Source organism: Erinaceus europaeus, chromosome 4 (assembly GCF_950295315.1).
Source record: "Erinaceus europaeus chromosome 4, mEriEur2.1, whole genome shotgun sequence".
Lineage (NCBI taxonomy): Eukaryota > Metazoa > Chordata > Mammalia > Eulipotyphla > Erinaceidae > Erinaceus > Erinaceus europaeus.
Genome location: NC_080165.1, coordinates 19,293,055 through 19,309,511, shown reverse-complemented (window position 1 = coordinate 19,309,511; position 16,457 = coordinate 19,293,055). Strand labels below are relative to the sequence as shown.

The 16,457-nt window shown below is 51.4% G+C and overlaps 1 protein-coding gene across 5 annotated transcripts; it reads left to right on the top strand.

Moving 5' to 3' along the window:
• Positions 1-6,306: 6,306 nt before the first annotated feature.
• HDAC10 (histone deacetylase 10) lies at positions 6,307-16,348 on the top strand. Of its 5 annotated transcripts, XM_016186582.2 has the most exons (20): positions 6,307-6,510; positions 6,589-6,723; positions 6,930-7,026; positions 7,233-7,330; positions 7,417-7,521; positions 7,624-7,692; positions 7,860-7,986; positions 8,155-8,220; positions 8,623-8,682; positions 8,775-8,864; positions 9,020-9,126; positions 9,199-9,266; positions 9,347-9,605; positions 9,721-9,805; positions 13,728-13,819; positions 13,901-13,957; positions 14,182-14,260; positions 14,415-14,597; positions 14,679-14,838; positions 15,939-16,348. In XM_016186582.2, exons 1-20 carry the CDS (start codon positions 6,452-6,454, stop codon positions 15,947-15,949), a joined length of 2,007 nt encoding a protein of 668 aa, XP_016042068.1. In that variant the 5' UTR covers positions 6,307-6,451; the 3' UTR covers positions 15,950-16,348. The 5 variants fall into 5 exon arrangements, with proteins under 5 accessions (XP_016042068.1, XP_060044842.1, XP_060044843.1 ...); XM_060188858.1 differs by lacking the exon at positions 6,930-7,026 and having other exon boundaries at positions 6,356-6,510; XM_060188859.1 differs by lacking the exons at positions 14,679-14,838; positions 15,939-16,348 and having other exon boundaries at positions 13,901-14,019; positions 14,415-14,569.
• The last annotated feature ends 109 nt before the right edge of the window (positions 16,349-16,457 follow it).

The following is a 16,457-nucleotide window of genomic DNA, read 5'->3' as shown; positions in this document are numbered from 1 at the left end:
CGCTTCGCAGGTGGTGATGCAGGTCTGCAGGTGTCTTATCTTTCTCTCCCCTTCTCTGTCTCCCCTCCTCTCTCGATTTCTCTCTGTCCTATCCAGCAACAATAATACCACAAGAAGGGCAACAAAATGAGAAAAATAGCCTCCAGGAGCAGTGGATCTGTAGTGCTGAGCGCCAGTGAGAACCCTGGAGGCAAAAACAAAAAAATAGAGTTTAGCATCCCAGGAGGTGGGAAAGTGGGAAATGGGTTCTCAAGCTTGAGGTCCTGAGTTCTGTCCCCAACATCACACGTGCTGGGATCAGGCTGTAAAACACCTGGTACAGGGCGGTAGCACAGCAGGTTAAGTACACGCGACTCCAAGCACAAGGACTGGCCTAAGGATTCCGGTTCAAGCCCCCAGTTTGAACCCCCAGTTCCCCACCTGAAGGGGGGTCACTTCACAAGCGGTGGAGCAGGTCTGCAGGTGTCGATCTTTCTCTCCCCCCTCTGTCTTCCCCTTCTCTCTCCATTTCTCCATTTTCCTCTGTCCTAACAACAACAACATCAGTAATAAATACAAAAAAAAACAAAACAAAAAAACAAGGGCAACAAAAAGGACAATAAAAGAAAGAAAACAATCCCCCACACCACCTTAAGCCAGAGCTGATCAGTGCTCTAGTGGCTGCTTCTTCTAGCGTTTGCCCTTCTTCCGTAGCCAGTGTGTAGTGGCTAAAAAAAAAGAACACCTATTGCTCTCGTGGCAAAAAAAAAAAAAAAAGAAAAGAACAGCATACATATTACAACACTCAAAGACGGGGTTCAAACTCCTAGTCCCCACCTGCAGGGTGGGGGAAGCTTCACAAGTGGTGAAATAGAACTTCAGGCATGGGGGCTGGGTGGTAACGCAGTGGGTTAAGCACATATGGTGCAAACCCCCAGGACTGGTGTGAAGGATCCCGGTTCGAACCCCTGGCTCCCCACTTGTAGGGGTGTCGCTTCATAGGTGGTGAAGCAGGTCTGCAGGTGTCTATCTTTTTCTCCCCCTCTGTCTTATCATCCTCTCTCAATTTCTCTCTGTGCTATCCAACCACAACAGCAATAACAACAATAAGCAACAATGGCAACTAAAGGGGAAAAAATGGCCTCCAGGAGCAGTGGATTTGTAGTGCAGGCGCCCAGCCCCATCGATAACCCTGGAGGCAAGAACTTCAGGCATCTATTTCTCCTATCCCTCTCAATTTCTCTGTCTATCCAAAATATTTTTTAAAATCACGTGTTACAGTGATGCTCTTATTAATGATAATAATAATAATTCCTCTCTTATTAATAAATACTTCTTTAAAAAAAACCCTGGAGCTGGGGACATGGCAGACTGGTGTAGAAAGACTTTCATGCCTGAGGCTCCAAGGACCCAGTTTCAACCTCTAGTACTACCATAAGCCAGAGCTGGACAGTGCTCTGGTCCTTCTCTGTCCCTATCTTTCCCTGTGTCTCTCACTCATCAAAATTAAAAGAGTATATATATATATATACATATACACATATATATATACATATATATATCTTCCCTTTTGTTACCCTTGTTTTTTTCTTTTATTGTTGTTGTAGTTATTGTTGTTGTTACTGATGTCATCATTGTTAGATAGGACAGAGAGAAATGGAGAGAGGAAGGGAAGACAGAGAGGGGGAGAGAAAGACACCTGTAGACCTGCTTCACCTCTTGTGAAGCGACTCCCCTGCAGGTGGGGAGCCAGGGGCTCGAACTGGGGTCCTTAGGCCAGTCCTTGGGCTTTGTGCCATGTGCACTTAACTTGCTGCACTAACTGCCCTACTCCCCCAAAAATATATATGTATTTTTTTGCCTCCAGAGTTACTGCTGGGGCTCGGTGCCTGCACCATGAATCCAATGCTCCTGGAGACCATTTTTTCCCCTTTTGTTGCCTTTGTTGTTTTATCATTGTTGTGGTTATTATTATTGTTGTTTTTGCTGTTGTTGGATAGGACAGGGAGAAATCAAGAAAGGAGGGGAGACGGGGGAGAGAAAGACACCTGCAGACCTGCTTCACCACTTGTGCCAAATATATATATATATATTTGGGGGGAGAAATATCAGCTTTTTAAAAAGTTTTATTTATTTATTTAAGAAAGGAGACATTAACAAAACCGTAGGATGGGGTGGTACAACTCCACACAGTTCCCACCACCCAATCTCCATATCCAACCCCCTCCCCAATAGCTTTCCCATTCTCTATCCCTCTGGGAGCATGGACCCAGGGTCATTGTGGGTTGCAGAAGGTAGGAGGTCTGGCTTCTGTAATTGCTTCCCCGCTGAACATGGGCGTTGACTGGTTGATCCATACTCCCAGTCTGCCTCTCTCTTTCCCTAGTAGGGTGGGTCTCTGGGGAAGCGGAGCTCCAGGATGCATTGGTGGGGTCTTCAGTCCAGGGAAGCCTGGCTGGCACCCTGATGGCATCTGGAACCTGGTGGTGTTTCCAGCAGTTGTTGTCGGAACTCAGACCAGAAGCTACTTCTCAGTCCGCCATCTTGGCTCGGCCCCCAAATATCCAAGAATATATTTTTTTAATAAATCATTTCTTAAATTTTTTAAAAATATTTATTTGTTTAAAAGAAGGGTAGGAGGTGAGAGAGAAAGAACCAGACATCATTCTGGCACATGTGCTGCTGGGGACCAAACTCAGGACCTCAACACTATCCATTGTGCCACCTCCTGGAGCATGATAAACATATATATATATTTTTTAATATTTTATTTTATTTATGTATTCCCTTTTGTTGCCCTTGTTGTTTTATTGTTGTGGTTATTATTGTTGTTGTCGTCGTCGTTGTTGGATAGGACAGAGAGAAACGGAGAGAGGAGGGGAAGACAGAAAGGGGGAGAGAAAGATAGACACCTGCAGACCTGCTTCACCGCCTGTGAAGCGACTCCTCTGCAGGTGGGGAGCCGGGGTTCGAACCGGGATCCTTATGCTGGTCCTTGTGCTTTGCGCCACCTGCGCTTAACCCGGTGCGCTACAGCCTGACTCCCGATAAACATATTTTTTAAAAGGAAAAGAAAAGTAAGGCAGTGGTGTACCTGGTAGAGCATACATGTTAAAAAAAAAAAAAAGGAGCCTGGCGGTAGGATCCCAGTTTGAGCTCCCGGCTCCCCACCTACAGGGGAGTCACTTCACAAGCGGTGAAGCAGGTCTGCAGGTGTCTGTCTTTCTCTCCCCCTCCTTGTCTTCCCCTCCTCTCTCCATTTCTCTCTGTCCTATCCAACAAGGATGACGACAACAGCAATAATAACTACAGCAATAAAAAAACAAAAGGGCAACAAAAAATAAAATATAATAAAAACAAATACATATAAATTTTTTTAAAAAAAAAAGGGGGAGTGGGGTCCGGGCAGTAGTGCACCGAGTTAAGTGCAGAGTGCGAACGAAGTTCAAGGATCCCAGTTCGAGTCCCTGGCTTCCCACCTGCTTCATTGTCTATCTCTGTCCCCCTCTGTCTTCCCCTCCTCTAAATTTCTCTCTGTCCTATCCACCACCACCAACAATAACAACAACAACAATGGAAAAGGATGGCCTCCAGAAGCAGTGAATTTGTAGTGGAGGCACCGTGTCCCAGTGATAACCCTGGAGGGAAAAAAAAGTGGGGGTAGATAGCATGATGGTTAAGTGGGGGGGAGAGAGCTTGATGGTTAAGCAAAAAGATTTTCATGCCTGAGGCTCCAAGGTCTCAGGTTCAATTCTCCATACCACCATAAATCAGAGCTAAGTAGTGGAAAACAAACAAAACAAACAGACTCTCAGGCCTGAGGCTCTGAAGTCCCAAATTCAATCCCTTGCACCACCATAACCAGAGCTAAGCAGTACTCTGGTTAAAAAAAACAAAACACATTTTATTTTTTAAATTTCTTTATTGGGGAATTAATGTTTTACATTCGACAGTAAATACAATAGTTTGTACATGCATAACATTTCCCAGTTTTCCACATAACAATACAACCACCACTAGGTCCTCTGTCATCCTTCTTGGATCTGTATTCTCCGCCCCCACCCACACCAGAGTCTTTTACTTTGTTGCAATACGCCAATTCCACACATTTTATTTTTACCAGAGCACTGCTTAGCTCTGGTTTATGGCGTTGCTGGGGATTGAACCTAGGATCTTTAGTGCTTCAGACAGGAAAGTCTTTTTTTTTTAATTTTTAAAAATGTTTTTATTTTATTTATTCCCTTTTGTTGCCCTTGTTGTTTTATTGTTGTAGTTATTATTGTCGTTGTTGTTGGATAGGACAGAGAGAAACAGAGAGAGGAGGGGAAGACAGAGAGAGGGAGAGAAAGACAGACGCCTGCAGACCTGCTTCACCGCCTGTGAAGCGACTCCCCTGCAGGTGGGGAGCCGGGGTTCGAACCGGGATCCTTATGCCGGTCCTTGTGCTTTGCGTCACCTGCGCTTAACCTGCTGCACTACAGCCCGACTCCCAGGAAAGTCTTTTTGCAAAGCTATTATACTATCTCCCCAGTCTGCCCCCCCCAAAAAAAACCCAGATAATCAGATGCCAGTACAGCCTTAGAAAACATCTTAACATTCCAGATAGTGATGTGAGCAGTGTGTGTATGGGGGGGAGGGGCGTGTATATTGAGTTGTTAAGAAAAGTCATGACACATTTTTGCATACAAAAATATAACATGGGGTAGGACAATGGCATCCCTGGTTGAATGCTTATGTTAGAATATTCAGGGACCCAGGTTCAAGCCCCTAGTCCCCCCCAGCAGGGGGAAAGCTTCGTAAGTGGCAAAGTAGGGCTGCATGTGTCTGTCTTTCTCCTCTATTTCTTCCTTCCTCTCAATTTCTGTCTGTCTATACAATAAATGAAGATAGTAAAAAATATTTAGGGAGTCGGGCGGTAGCACCCCGGCTCCCCACCTGCAGGGGGGTCGCTTCACAGGCGGTGAAGCAGGTCTGCCGGTGTCTGTCTTTCTCTCCCCCTCTCTGTCTTCCCCTCCTCTCTCCATTTCTCTCTGTCCTATCCAACAACGACAACATCAATAACAACAATAATAACTACAACAACAATGAAAAACAAGGGCAACAAAAGGGAAAAATAAATATTTTAATATATATTAAATAAAATAAAAATGACTTATCTGACAACTCAATGTATGTATTTTGCATGTATAAAATTTATTAGTACGAGAGGACCCAAGCACCACTCATAGCACATAAAATGCCAGAGATTGGAGCCAGGACCTCAGGCCTGCAAGTTTAGCACTTTATCCAATGTGCCATCTCCTGACCCTCAATAAAGTTAAGAGATAGGGAGATTAGGGGCTGGGGAGAGGTTGCTTGTGCAGATGCTATCTTTCTCAAGAAGCCTCCACAAAATTTTCAGATAAGATTGTTAGATAAGAAAAAGCTGGGAGTCGGGCTGTAGCACAGCAGGTTAAGCGCAGGTGGCGCAAAGCACAAGGACCGGCATGAGGATCCCGGTTCGAGCCCTGACACCCCACCTGCAGGGGAGTCACTTCACAAGCGGTGAAGCAGGTCTGCAGGTGTCTATCTTTCTGTCCCCCTCTCTGTCTTCCCCACCTCTCTCCATTTCTCTCTGTCCTATCCAACAACTACGACAACAATAAAACAACAAGGGCAACAAAAGGGAATAAATAAATAAAAATTTTAAAAAGCTGCATTATTTATTTTCCCTTTTGCTGCCCTTGTTTAACACTGTTGTGGTTATTGATGTCGTTGTTGTTGGATAGGACAGAGAGAAATGGAGAGAGGAGGGGAAGACAGAGATGGGGAGAGAAAGACACCTGCAGACCTGCTTCACCGCTTGTGAAGCGACTCCCCTGCAGGTGGGGAGCCGGGGGCTCGAACCAGGATCCTTAGGTAGGTCCTTGCACCTTGTGCCATGTGCACTTAACCCGCTGCGCCACCGCCCGACTCCCGAAAAAGCTGCATTTAAAAAAAAAAATTATTCCCTTTTGTTGCCCTTGTCTTATTGTTGTCGTAATGGACTGCTGCCACGTCAGACCCCGGGACCTGTATCCGCCGTGGGATTGGGGGAGTTTGGGCTCAGACCCTGGCCCGCGCCCTCACACCTGTCTCCCACCCTCCCGGCTCTTCGGAACCGGGCCCGGCGGTCTGCCAGCGCCTCCTGGCGGCGGGAGGAGGAGACGCAGCCAGGGCGTCGAGGAGGCGTGACGCCGCCGGGCGGAGCCTGGAAAAGCTCGGGGCCGGGACGCCGGGGTGAGGCCTGGGGCGCGCTGGGACGGCGGGGCGGGACCGCGCGGTGCGGGTCGGAGGAAGCCGGAAGCCGCCCTGCGGTCCCAGCTGCGCTCCCCACGGTGCCCATCAGTCCGGGCTTTCTGTCCCGGCCTGGCACCCCGCGCACCCCTTGGGGTGGTTGGGCTGCGAGGGGGGTGGGGCACTCCCTCCAGAGTGGGGCGACCACAGCCAGGCCATGGGGACCGCGCTCGTGTACCACGAGGACATGACCACCGCCAGGCTGCTCTGGGACGAGTAAGTGTGATTAGGCCGAGGCGGTGAGAGGGGAGGCAGCAGGGAGGGACTCTGGCTCGAACCCCCCTGTCCCTTCAGCCCAGAGTGTGAGCTCGAGTGTCCCGAGCGCCTGACCGCCATCCTGGAGCGCCTGCAGCAGAGTGGCCTGCAGCAGAGATGCCAACGCCTGGTAGCCCAAGAGGCCTCCGAGGCAGCGCTGGGCCTGGTGCACAGGTCAGATCCCCGCAGGGGCAACCTAGTCCGGTTGTGTGTGTGGGGACCACCCACAGCCCCCGTTTTTGCAGTCAGAGAGGCTTCGCAGTGAGGTGGGTGGGTGGGTGAGATAGCAATACCTCGGCCCATGGCGGAATTGCTTCCACTTGTCATTCCTCTCCCTGCTCCTGCTGTTCGAGCCACCTTGCCTGCCTTCTGCTCTGCAGCCCTGAATATGTGGGCCTGGTGCGGGGAACCCAAGCCTTGGACACAGGAGAGCTCCAAGCACTGTCTGGACAGTACGATGCGGTCTACTTTCATCCAGTGCGTATGGTTAATGCACTCACCCTCGAGAGGGCGTGAGCGCGCGTGTGCGCACACACACACACACACACACACACACACACACACACTGGGAACCTCAGCTCAGGCCGTGCACTATTCCCGTTCACTGCCTCTAGGCTTGGGCAGAGGGCGGAGGGTGCACGAGGCAGCCTACAGAGTCTCAGCAGCAACCCCTGCCCCCACAGAGTACCTTCCACTGTGCCCGGCTGGCTGTGGGAGCCACATTGCAGCTGGTGGATGCTGTGCTGACTGGGACTGTGCACAATGGGCTCGCCCTAGTGAGGTGAGAGGTACCCCCCTCACCAGGACACCCCCATCTGTGGGCACAAAATGACCTTAACATGCTCGAGACACGTCCCTCTCTCCTAGGCCTCCTGGGCACCACAGCCAGCGGGCAGCTGCAAATGGATTCTGCGTGTTCAACAACGTGGCCATAGCAGCCAAACACGCTAAGCAGAAACACGGGCTGTGCAGGTCCACACCCCCGGGGCCTCAAAGAGAACCCCTACCACCAGCGCCTTCCTGAGCAGAGCTCCTAGCCCTCAGTGACCACGGTGCTGTGCTGTCTGTCCCCAGGATCCTCATTGTTGATTGGGATATCCACCACGGCCAGGGCATCCAGTATGTCTTTGAGGATGACCCCAGGTATGCTGAGGGTAGGGACACGGCCCTATAACCCCACATTTGGGTCTGCACATTCTGGCCAGGTGCAATCTGGGTGGAGACATGTGACTGTGTGCCTGCGAGTTGGGGTTGTGTGAGGAGCTGCAGGGCTGAGGGGTCCGACCTCTGACCCCTAGCCCTGTCTGCAGCATTCTGTACTTCTCCTGGCACCGTTATGAACATGCGCAGTTCTGGCCTCACCTTCGAGATTCTGATGCGGATGTTGTTGGGCAGGGCCAGGGCCGTGGTTTCACTGTCAACTTGCCCTGGAATCAGGTGCCCAGCTTTCCCCAAAGCCCCATCTTCCCTACCTCTACTCCACAGCTCTGGGCATCCTGAGTGTAGTCCAGGGTCTTTGCTGGGACCACCCCAGAGTAAGGCCCCAGGGGGAGGGCCCTGCAGTGCCCCCTGGTAGGACTCAACATGAATGCCCCATGGCCACAGGTCGGGATGGGAAATGCTGACTATGTGGCTGCCTTCCTGCACGTGCTGCTTCCGCTGGCCTTCGAGGTGACTGGGCTGGGGGTTGGGCACCAGCATCCCACTCTAAGACAGCAAGTGGGCAGAGAGGGCAGTGAGAGATGGCTCACCCTTAGAGCACGTGTCTTACTGTGTGGGTGACCCTGGCACCACAAGGGAGAGCCGTGAGTGGTAGAGAAGCACTGTCTCTGGTGTCTGGGGCCTCTTTGTGCCCCCCCCCTCTTCCTTCTCTCTCTCCAAAATAAAGAATGAACGAGTTGACCTTAGGCCACTCCACAGTGGTAGTGTGCATGTGCAAAAAAGCCGGGACAAGTGGGGGATGAGCCTCTTTAGAGGGGAGGAGTCTCTCCTCCTTCCTGGGGGGTGGGGAAAGTTTCTGGAAGGGTCCCCTGCCAATCCTGCTCCAGCCTCTCTCCACTGTCCTGTCCACAGTTTGATCCTGAGCTGGTGCTCATCTCGGCAGGATTTGACTCAGCGATCAGAGACCCAGAGGTGAGGACTTGCCCTGGGGGTGGAGGCAGGGTGGCGGCATGAGTCCTGGGCTCCCATCTCCTGTCATATGTCACATGTGACTGTGTTTCCAGGGGCAGATGCAGGCTACCCCAGAGTGCTTTGCACACCTCACACGCCTGCTGCAGGTGCTGGCTGGTGGCCGGGTCTGTGCAGTGCTGGAGGTGACTGTGACCCACAGGAGGGCTGCATGGGCTGGACAGCCACATGGGCCATAGGGCGGGGCCTCCTGAGTACTCACCCCAGTAACACCCTGCCTGGTCCCCCTCACTCCTCCCTCCTCCCTGCCTCGGCCCTCCTCACTCCTCCCTCCTCCCAGGGAGGCTACCACCTGGAGTCACTCTCCCAGTCTGTGTGCATGATGGTTCAGGCGCTGCTGGGCGACCCCACTCCACCCCTGTCAGGGCCCATGGTTCCGTGTCAAAGGTTCGAGGGGCAGGAGGGTGGGGAGGGCTGAGGGTTCAAGGCCAGGCCTCACTGGTCTGCTTCTTCCCATAGTGCCCTGGAGTCAATCCAGAGTGTCCGGGCAGCCCAGGCCCCTTACTGGAAGAGCCTGCAGCTCCAAGGTCAGTGTGATTCAGGCCAGGCTGGAGGACTATCATCTCGGTTCCCACACAGTGGCCATGACTCTGAACTAACCCCCTAGGTGCAACCCCCAGGCTGAGTTCTGGCACCCACTCCCTGGAGGGGCGACCCTCAACTCTGCTGCCCGCGGGGCTTGAACTGAAGACAGCTGCGGCTCATGCAGTGTCTGCGCTGAGCTCCCTCCTGGACCAGCTGTGCCTCCACCCCAGGTCAGCTGTCCACACGGCTGCTGCCCTGACCCCACTGGATGCTGCCTTGGTGCTGCCCCCTGACATCCTCCATCTGGAGGGGTCAACTCAGGAGACTCAGGCCTGGACAAGGTGGGTGGAGAAGGTCTGGGGAAGAGGTCAACTGTCCATACACGAGTCAGCGTGGGACCCACCTGTCCTCTGCACGCCATTCTATGCTCGTGTGTTCCTGCTTTATCCACCTCAGGCCACACGAGTCTCTGACCCAGGACCAGGCCCTTACTCCACTGGGGCAAGTCCTGTATCTTCTAGACAAGATTCTGGATGGGCAGGTAGGGCCACCGAGGAGGAGGTCTGGCCCAAGGGAGGGCAGGGTGGCACAGAACCACGCGGATATGAATGTTGTCTGCACTGGGACCCCTTCCAAAATGACCCAAGGGTGGACTTCAGGAGAATCCCTTCTTAGTTCCCTCAATTAGGTGCTCTCTGATGTGTGTGTGTGTGTGTGTGTGTGTGTGTGTGTACACGCTTCATGGAGCCAGGGCCTTCAACATGTGGGATTTCACTGCTCCTGGGCCATTTTTTCATTTAGACAGAGAGACAGAAGAAATAGATACCACAGAAGGAAATAGATACCACAGAAGTAGAGACACCTCAGTGGTATAGCACTTTCTAGGTTCTTTCAGAACTTGAACCTGGATTGTGCTTGGCACCCCAGTAAACTGTCTCTCCAGTGTCTTTTTTTTTCTTTTTAAAGATTGTTTTAAAGTTTTTGCTCTTTTTTTTATTAAATTATTTTATTCATTTATTTTTTGGATAGAGACAGAGAAACTGAGAGGGAAACGGGAGATAGAGGAGAGAGGGGCCAGGTGGTGGCACGCCTGGTTGAGTGCACGTTACAAAGCACAAAGATCTGGGTTCAAGCCCCCGGTCGCCACCTGCGGGGGGGAAAGCTTCACGAGCAGTGAAGTAGGGCTGCAGGTGTCTGTTTCTCTCCTTCTCTGTATCCCCCTTCCTCTTGATTTCTGGCTGTCTTTATCAAATAAATAAATGCTGAAACTTAAAAATAAAAAAAAAAGGGAAGAAGAGAGAGAGAGGAGAGAGACATCTGCAGCCCTGCCTCACTGCTATCAAACACTCCTCCTGCAGGTGGGGACCAGGGGCTTGAATCTGTAGTTTGTGCCCAACCAGGTGTACTACTGCCTGGCTCCTGATTTACTTATTTATTTTTGCCTCCAGGGTTGTTGCTGGGGCTCAGTGCCTACACCATGAATTCACCGCTCCTAGAGGTCATTTTTTCCCATTTTGTTGTCTTTTTTTTTTTTTTTAAAGATTTTATTTATTTATGAGAAAGATAGGAGAGAGAAAGAACCAGACATCACTCTGGCACATGTGCTGCCGGGGATCGAACCCGGGACCTCATGCTTGAGAGTCCAAAGCTTTACCACTGCCCTTATTGTTTTATTATTGTTGTGGTTATTATTGCTATTGGATAGGACAGAGAGAAATGGAGAGAGGAGGGGAAGACAGGGAGGGGGAGTGAAAGATAAGACACCTGCAGACCTGCTTCACCGCTTGTGAAGCGACTCCCCTGCAGGTGGGGAGCCGGGGGCTTGAACTGGGATCCTTACAACGGTCCTTGCGCTTTGTGCTTCGTGCGCTTAATTTGCTGCGCTACTGCCCGACTCCTGACTTGTTTATTTTTATTTATTTATTTTTTGCCTCCAGGATTATTGCTGGGGCTTAGTGCCTGCACCATGAATCCACTGCTCCTGGAGGCCATTTTTTTTCCCTTTTGTTGCCCTGGTTGTAGCCTTGTTGTGGTTATTATTGTTGTTGTTTGTTAGGACAGAGAGAAATGGAGAGAGGAGAGGAAGGCAGAGGGGGGAGAGAAAGATAAGACCGCCTGTGAAGCAACTCCCCTGAAGGTGGGGAGCCGGGGGCTCGAACCAGGATTTTTACGCTTGTCCTTGCGCTTTGCGCCACGTGCACTTAACCTGCTGCGCTACCACCTCACCCCCTATTTATTTTTTATAGAGACAGAAGTTGAAAGGGGGAAGGGAGATAGGGAGAGAAAAAAGAGAACTTGTAGCACTGCTCCACCACTCACAAAGCTTCCCCCTGCAGGTAGGGACTGGGGGCTTGCAATGGGGTCCTTGGGCCCTGTAATGTGTACACTCAACTAGGTGTGCCACCACCAGCCCCTCCCTTTTTAAAAAAATATTTATTCCCTTTTTTTGCCCTTGTTTTATTGTTGTAGTTATTGTTGTTATTGATGTCGTTGGGTAGGACAGAGAGAAATGGAGAGAGGAGGGGAAGACAGGGAGGGGGAGAGGAAGACAGACACCTGCAGACCAGCTTCACTGCCACGGCAGACCAGCCGTGGTTTTGAGCCAGGATCCTCATGCCGGTCCTTGTGCTTTGCGCCACCTGCACTTGACCTGCTGCGCTACCGCCCGACTTCCCCCCCTTTTTTTTTTTTCCCTCCAGGGTTATTGCTGGGCTCGGTGCCTGCACCATGAATCTACCGCTCCTGGAGGCCATTTTTCCCCCTTTTTGTTGCCCTAGTTGTTGCAGCCTCGTTGCGGTTATTATTGCCATTGTTGACGTTGCTTTGTTGTTGGATAGGACAGAGAGAAATGGAGAGAGGAGGGGAAGACAGAGAGAGAGGGGGAGAGAAAGATAGACACCTGCAGACCTGCTTCACCGCCCGTGAAGCGACTCCCCTGCAGGTGGGGAGCCGGGGGCTCGAACTGGGATCCTTACGCCGGTCCCTGCGCTTTGCGCCACATGCGCTTAACCCACTGCGCCACCGCCCGACCCCCGACCCCCCCCTTTTTTTTTTAATGTTGTCCGGGGAATCAACCCAGAGCCTTGCACGTATGTGATACTATTGAGGTGACTCCTTGTTTCAGTTTTCTTTTTTAATATTAATTTTTAAATATTTTTTGCCAGCAGCAGGGTTATTGCTGGGGCTGTATATATGTTTTAAGTGTGCAGGTTCACTATTCTTTAAGTTATGTGTTACTATGTTGTATGTATCATCAAGTGCCATCTGTCTCCCCTGCTTAGAGGAAGCTCTTTGGCACAGAGGTGAATGAATGATTTAAAGTGTTCTTTTTGGGGACGAGGCGGTGGTGCACCCAGTTAAGCGCACACAGTATGAAGTGCCGTGCAAGGATCTAGGTTTGAGTTCCTGCTTCACTTGTGGGGGGGGGGCACTTCACCAGTGGTGAACGAGGCCTGCAGGTGTCTTTCTCCCTCTAAATCTCCTTCTCCTCTTAGTTTCTCTTTCTCCTATCCAAAAAGGAAAACAAATGGCTGCCAGGAGCAGTGGGTTTGTAGTGCCTGCACCGAGCCCCAGTGATAACCCTGGAGGAAAAATAAAATGTTCCTCTTTGAGCCAGGGCGATAGCATAATGGTTATACAAAGAGATTCTCATACCTGAGGCTGCAGAGTCTTCAGTCCCCTGCATCACCATAAACCAGAGCTGAGCAGTACTCTGGTTTAAAAAAAAAAAGTGCATTTAAAAAAAAAATTTTCCTTTTTGTTGCCCTTGTTTTTATTGTTGTATTTATTGTTGGTATTCATGTCGTTGTTGTTGGACAGGACAGAGAGAAATGGAGAGAGGAGGGGAAGACAGAGGGGGAGAGAAAGACAGACACCTGCAGACCTGCTTCACCGCTTGTAAAGCGACTCCCCTGCAGGTGGGGAGCCGGGGGCTTGAACTGGGATCCTTACGCTGATCCTTGCGCTTTGCGCCACATGCGCTTAACCCACTGTGCTACCGCCTAACTCCCAAAAAAGTGCATCTTTAAAAATTGTTATTAGGGGGAGAGAAAGAGAGAACTAGAACATCAGTCTGGCATATGTGATGCTGATAATTGAACTTGGGACCTCATGCTTGAGGGTCCAGCACTTAGCCCACTGTGCTACTTTGTGTGCTGATAGAGTAGCATTAAACCTGTTATCTTCAGGAATGGAGCAATTTGATGTCAGCACAAGAAGGACTGGTGACAGCCATATGGACAGGGACCAAAAGGAGCAAGCTGAGCTGGGGAGATAACACAACAGACTTTGATTTATTTATCAGGCACCAGAGGTCCCAGGTCAACCCTAGGCACCACCAGCTGGATCTGAGCAGTAAACTGGCGCCACACACACACACACACACACACACACACACACACAAACGGAGCATACTGGGAACTTGCTGGCTTGGGGGTGACCTCCCCCTGCTGTCTCACCTGTAGGTGGGCAGCGGTATTGCAGCCACCCCAGCCCCTACTCTGAATGCCACTCTCGATGTAGTCATTCGGCGAAGCCTGTCCCACGGAACTCAGAGGTGAGCCTCACTGGCTGAGCAGGGAGTGGGCTCCAGGTGGGTGTTTGGGGGAGCAGGTCCTGGAGCTGACTCTTCCTCCAGGCTGTTCTGTGTGACCATGGGGCAACTGGATCGGCCCCCGGACCTTGCCAATGATGGGTATGTGCAAATCCAGTCCAGCGCTGTGGATGGGCACAGGACTGGAATCCCAGGTGTGGCGGGTAGGCTGGGGCCCCCCGCAGTTGGAGTTTAGCAGAGGGTCCTCAGGTAGCTATGTTGGCGAGTGCAATGCCAGTCAGGTGTGTGTCACAGAGGCACAGCCATCCCAGCACCTCTCCTCCTAACTCTCCTCCACCTCCCCTCCTCTTGATCTCTTCCTGAAGGAGGAGTCTGTGGCTGCACATCGGGGGCAAGGAGGCCACTGCTCTGTCCATGTTCCAGGTCTCCATGCCTCTGCATGGGGTGAGTGGTAATGCCACAGGGCTGGAGGCCAGGCTCCTGGCCTTCCCTGTGCTCGTAGGCTTCCTGAGGGGATTTGTTGGTATGGCTACCCAACCTGAGACTTGGAGCTACTCCCAAGATGAGGGGCTGGAACTATACTGTATCTTTCGTACAGACAACTGGCGGGTTCCTGAACTGTGTCCTGTCTCTGGTGCTGCCCCTGGCCTATGGGTACCAGCCTGACCTTACATTGGTGGTGCTTGGGCGGACCCACGGCCTCCAGGGTCCACAGCCTGCACTCCTGACTGCACTGCTCCAAGGTCCAGCAGGGGGCCGAATCTTGGTCCTGGTTGAAGAGGTGAGTTAGGGGGTTGACGTGGTGTGGGGAGGGTGACGGGAAACCGGGAACTCCCTGCTTCTCACTCTGACTCTGGCCCAGGAGTCCACACCCAAGTTTGCTGGGGTACTGGCCCAGGTGCTGCATGGAGAGGCACCCCCCAGTCTGGGCCCCTTCTCTGTGCCCTTCCCCGAGGACATGCAGGCCCTGATGTACCTGAGACAGCAGTTGGAACCACAGTGGAAGATGCTCCAAGTGACTGGTAAGGCTGTGGCAAGGCTTAGGCCAAATAGAGGGGCTGGGGGGCGGGCAAGGAAATAGCATAGTCATTTAAGCAACAGCTTTTTGTGCCTGATACTTGGAAGTCCCAGGTTCAATACACAGTATCACCATAAGCCAGAGCTAAACAGTGCCTTGGTCAAAAAACAAAACCAGGGACCAGGTGGTAGCACACCTGGTTGAGTGTACATGTTACAATGTGCAATGAGGGCTCAAGCCCCTGGTTCCCACCTTCAGGGGGAAAGTTTCATGAGCACTGAAACAGTGCTGCAGGCATCTCTCCCTCTTCCCTCTCAATTTCTATCTCTATCCAATACAAAGACAAAACAAGGGCCTGGGAAATAGTTCACCTGGCAGAGCACACACTACCATGCACGCAGACCTGAGTTCGAGCCTTCAGCCAGCGTATGGGCATATCATGCAAAAGAGAACCTGCAGGGGGTGCTGGTGGAGTGGTGCTGGAGTGGCTCCTTCTGTCTCTTTCTCTCTTTCTCCATTTCTCCATTTCTTACCCTCAATTACAAAACACACACACACACACACACACACACACACACACACTCCAGCAGGAACTGTGGCATCTTGCAGGTGCAAAGCTCCAGAGAAAATCCTGTAGGGAAAAACAAACAAACAAACAAACCCCACTGGACTGGGGAAAATAGCATAGTGCTCTAAGCAACAGACTTTCTGCCTAAGACCGCATAAAAGTTCAATCCCCACACCATCATTAGCTAGAACTCAACAATGCTCTGGTTAAAAATACCGGTGTCAGGCTGCCAAGATAACTCACCTGTTTGCTATAGATACCACCCAGGTTCGCGCCCAGTCCCCACCACACTAGAGAAAGGTTCAGTGCTGTGGTGTATTTTTTTTTTTCTTTCCCTGTCTCTGTCTGAAAAAGTCAGCCCAGGGCGGTTCAGATGCAGCAACAACAACAAAACAATGGAATGGGAAGAAAGGGGGCTGGGAGACTGTCTTTGCCTTAGGGCACTGTTAGAAAAGGGGTCCATGTATCTTGGGGAGCGGGGTGCTGACCTGAAGCAGATCATAGCAGTGCTAAGCAGACTGTGCGTCTCTTCCCAGCTCCTTCTTGAGTGCTGTGATCCGGTGGCTTGAAATCAGCCAGGTGGGAGTATTTACATCCTGAAATTAGTACGACAGGCCAGCTTCCCAGGAGCCAGTCGTTGAACCATCACCTGCACACCATCGCCTCTGTCCTGAGGGCTAGGCTGCCGGCTCATCCAGGGGCACACGCCACTGTAGGTACCTGGAGCCCCCTTTGGAGACCCGCCATTGCACTTGAGGGCTCCTTCCCCATCAACAGTAAAAATCTGTTGTGGTCTGGGAGATGGCTCAGTGGATAAAGCACTAAACTCTCAAGCATGAGGTCCTGAGTTCAAGCCCCAGCAGCACATGTACCAGGGTGATATCTGGTTCTTTCCCTCTCCTCCTATCTTTCTCATTAATAAACAAAATCTTTAAAAAAAAAAAAAGCGGTCCGAGAGGTGGTGCAGTGATAAAGCTTTGCACTCTCAAGCATGAGGTCCTGAGTTCAATCCCCGGCAGCACATGTGCCAGAGTGATGTCTGGTTCTTTCTCTCT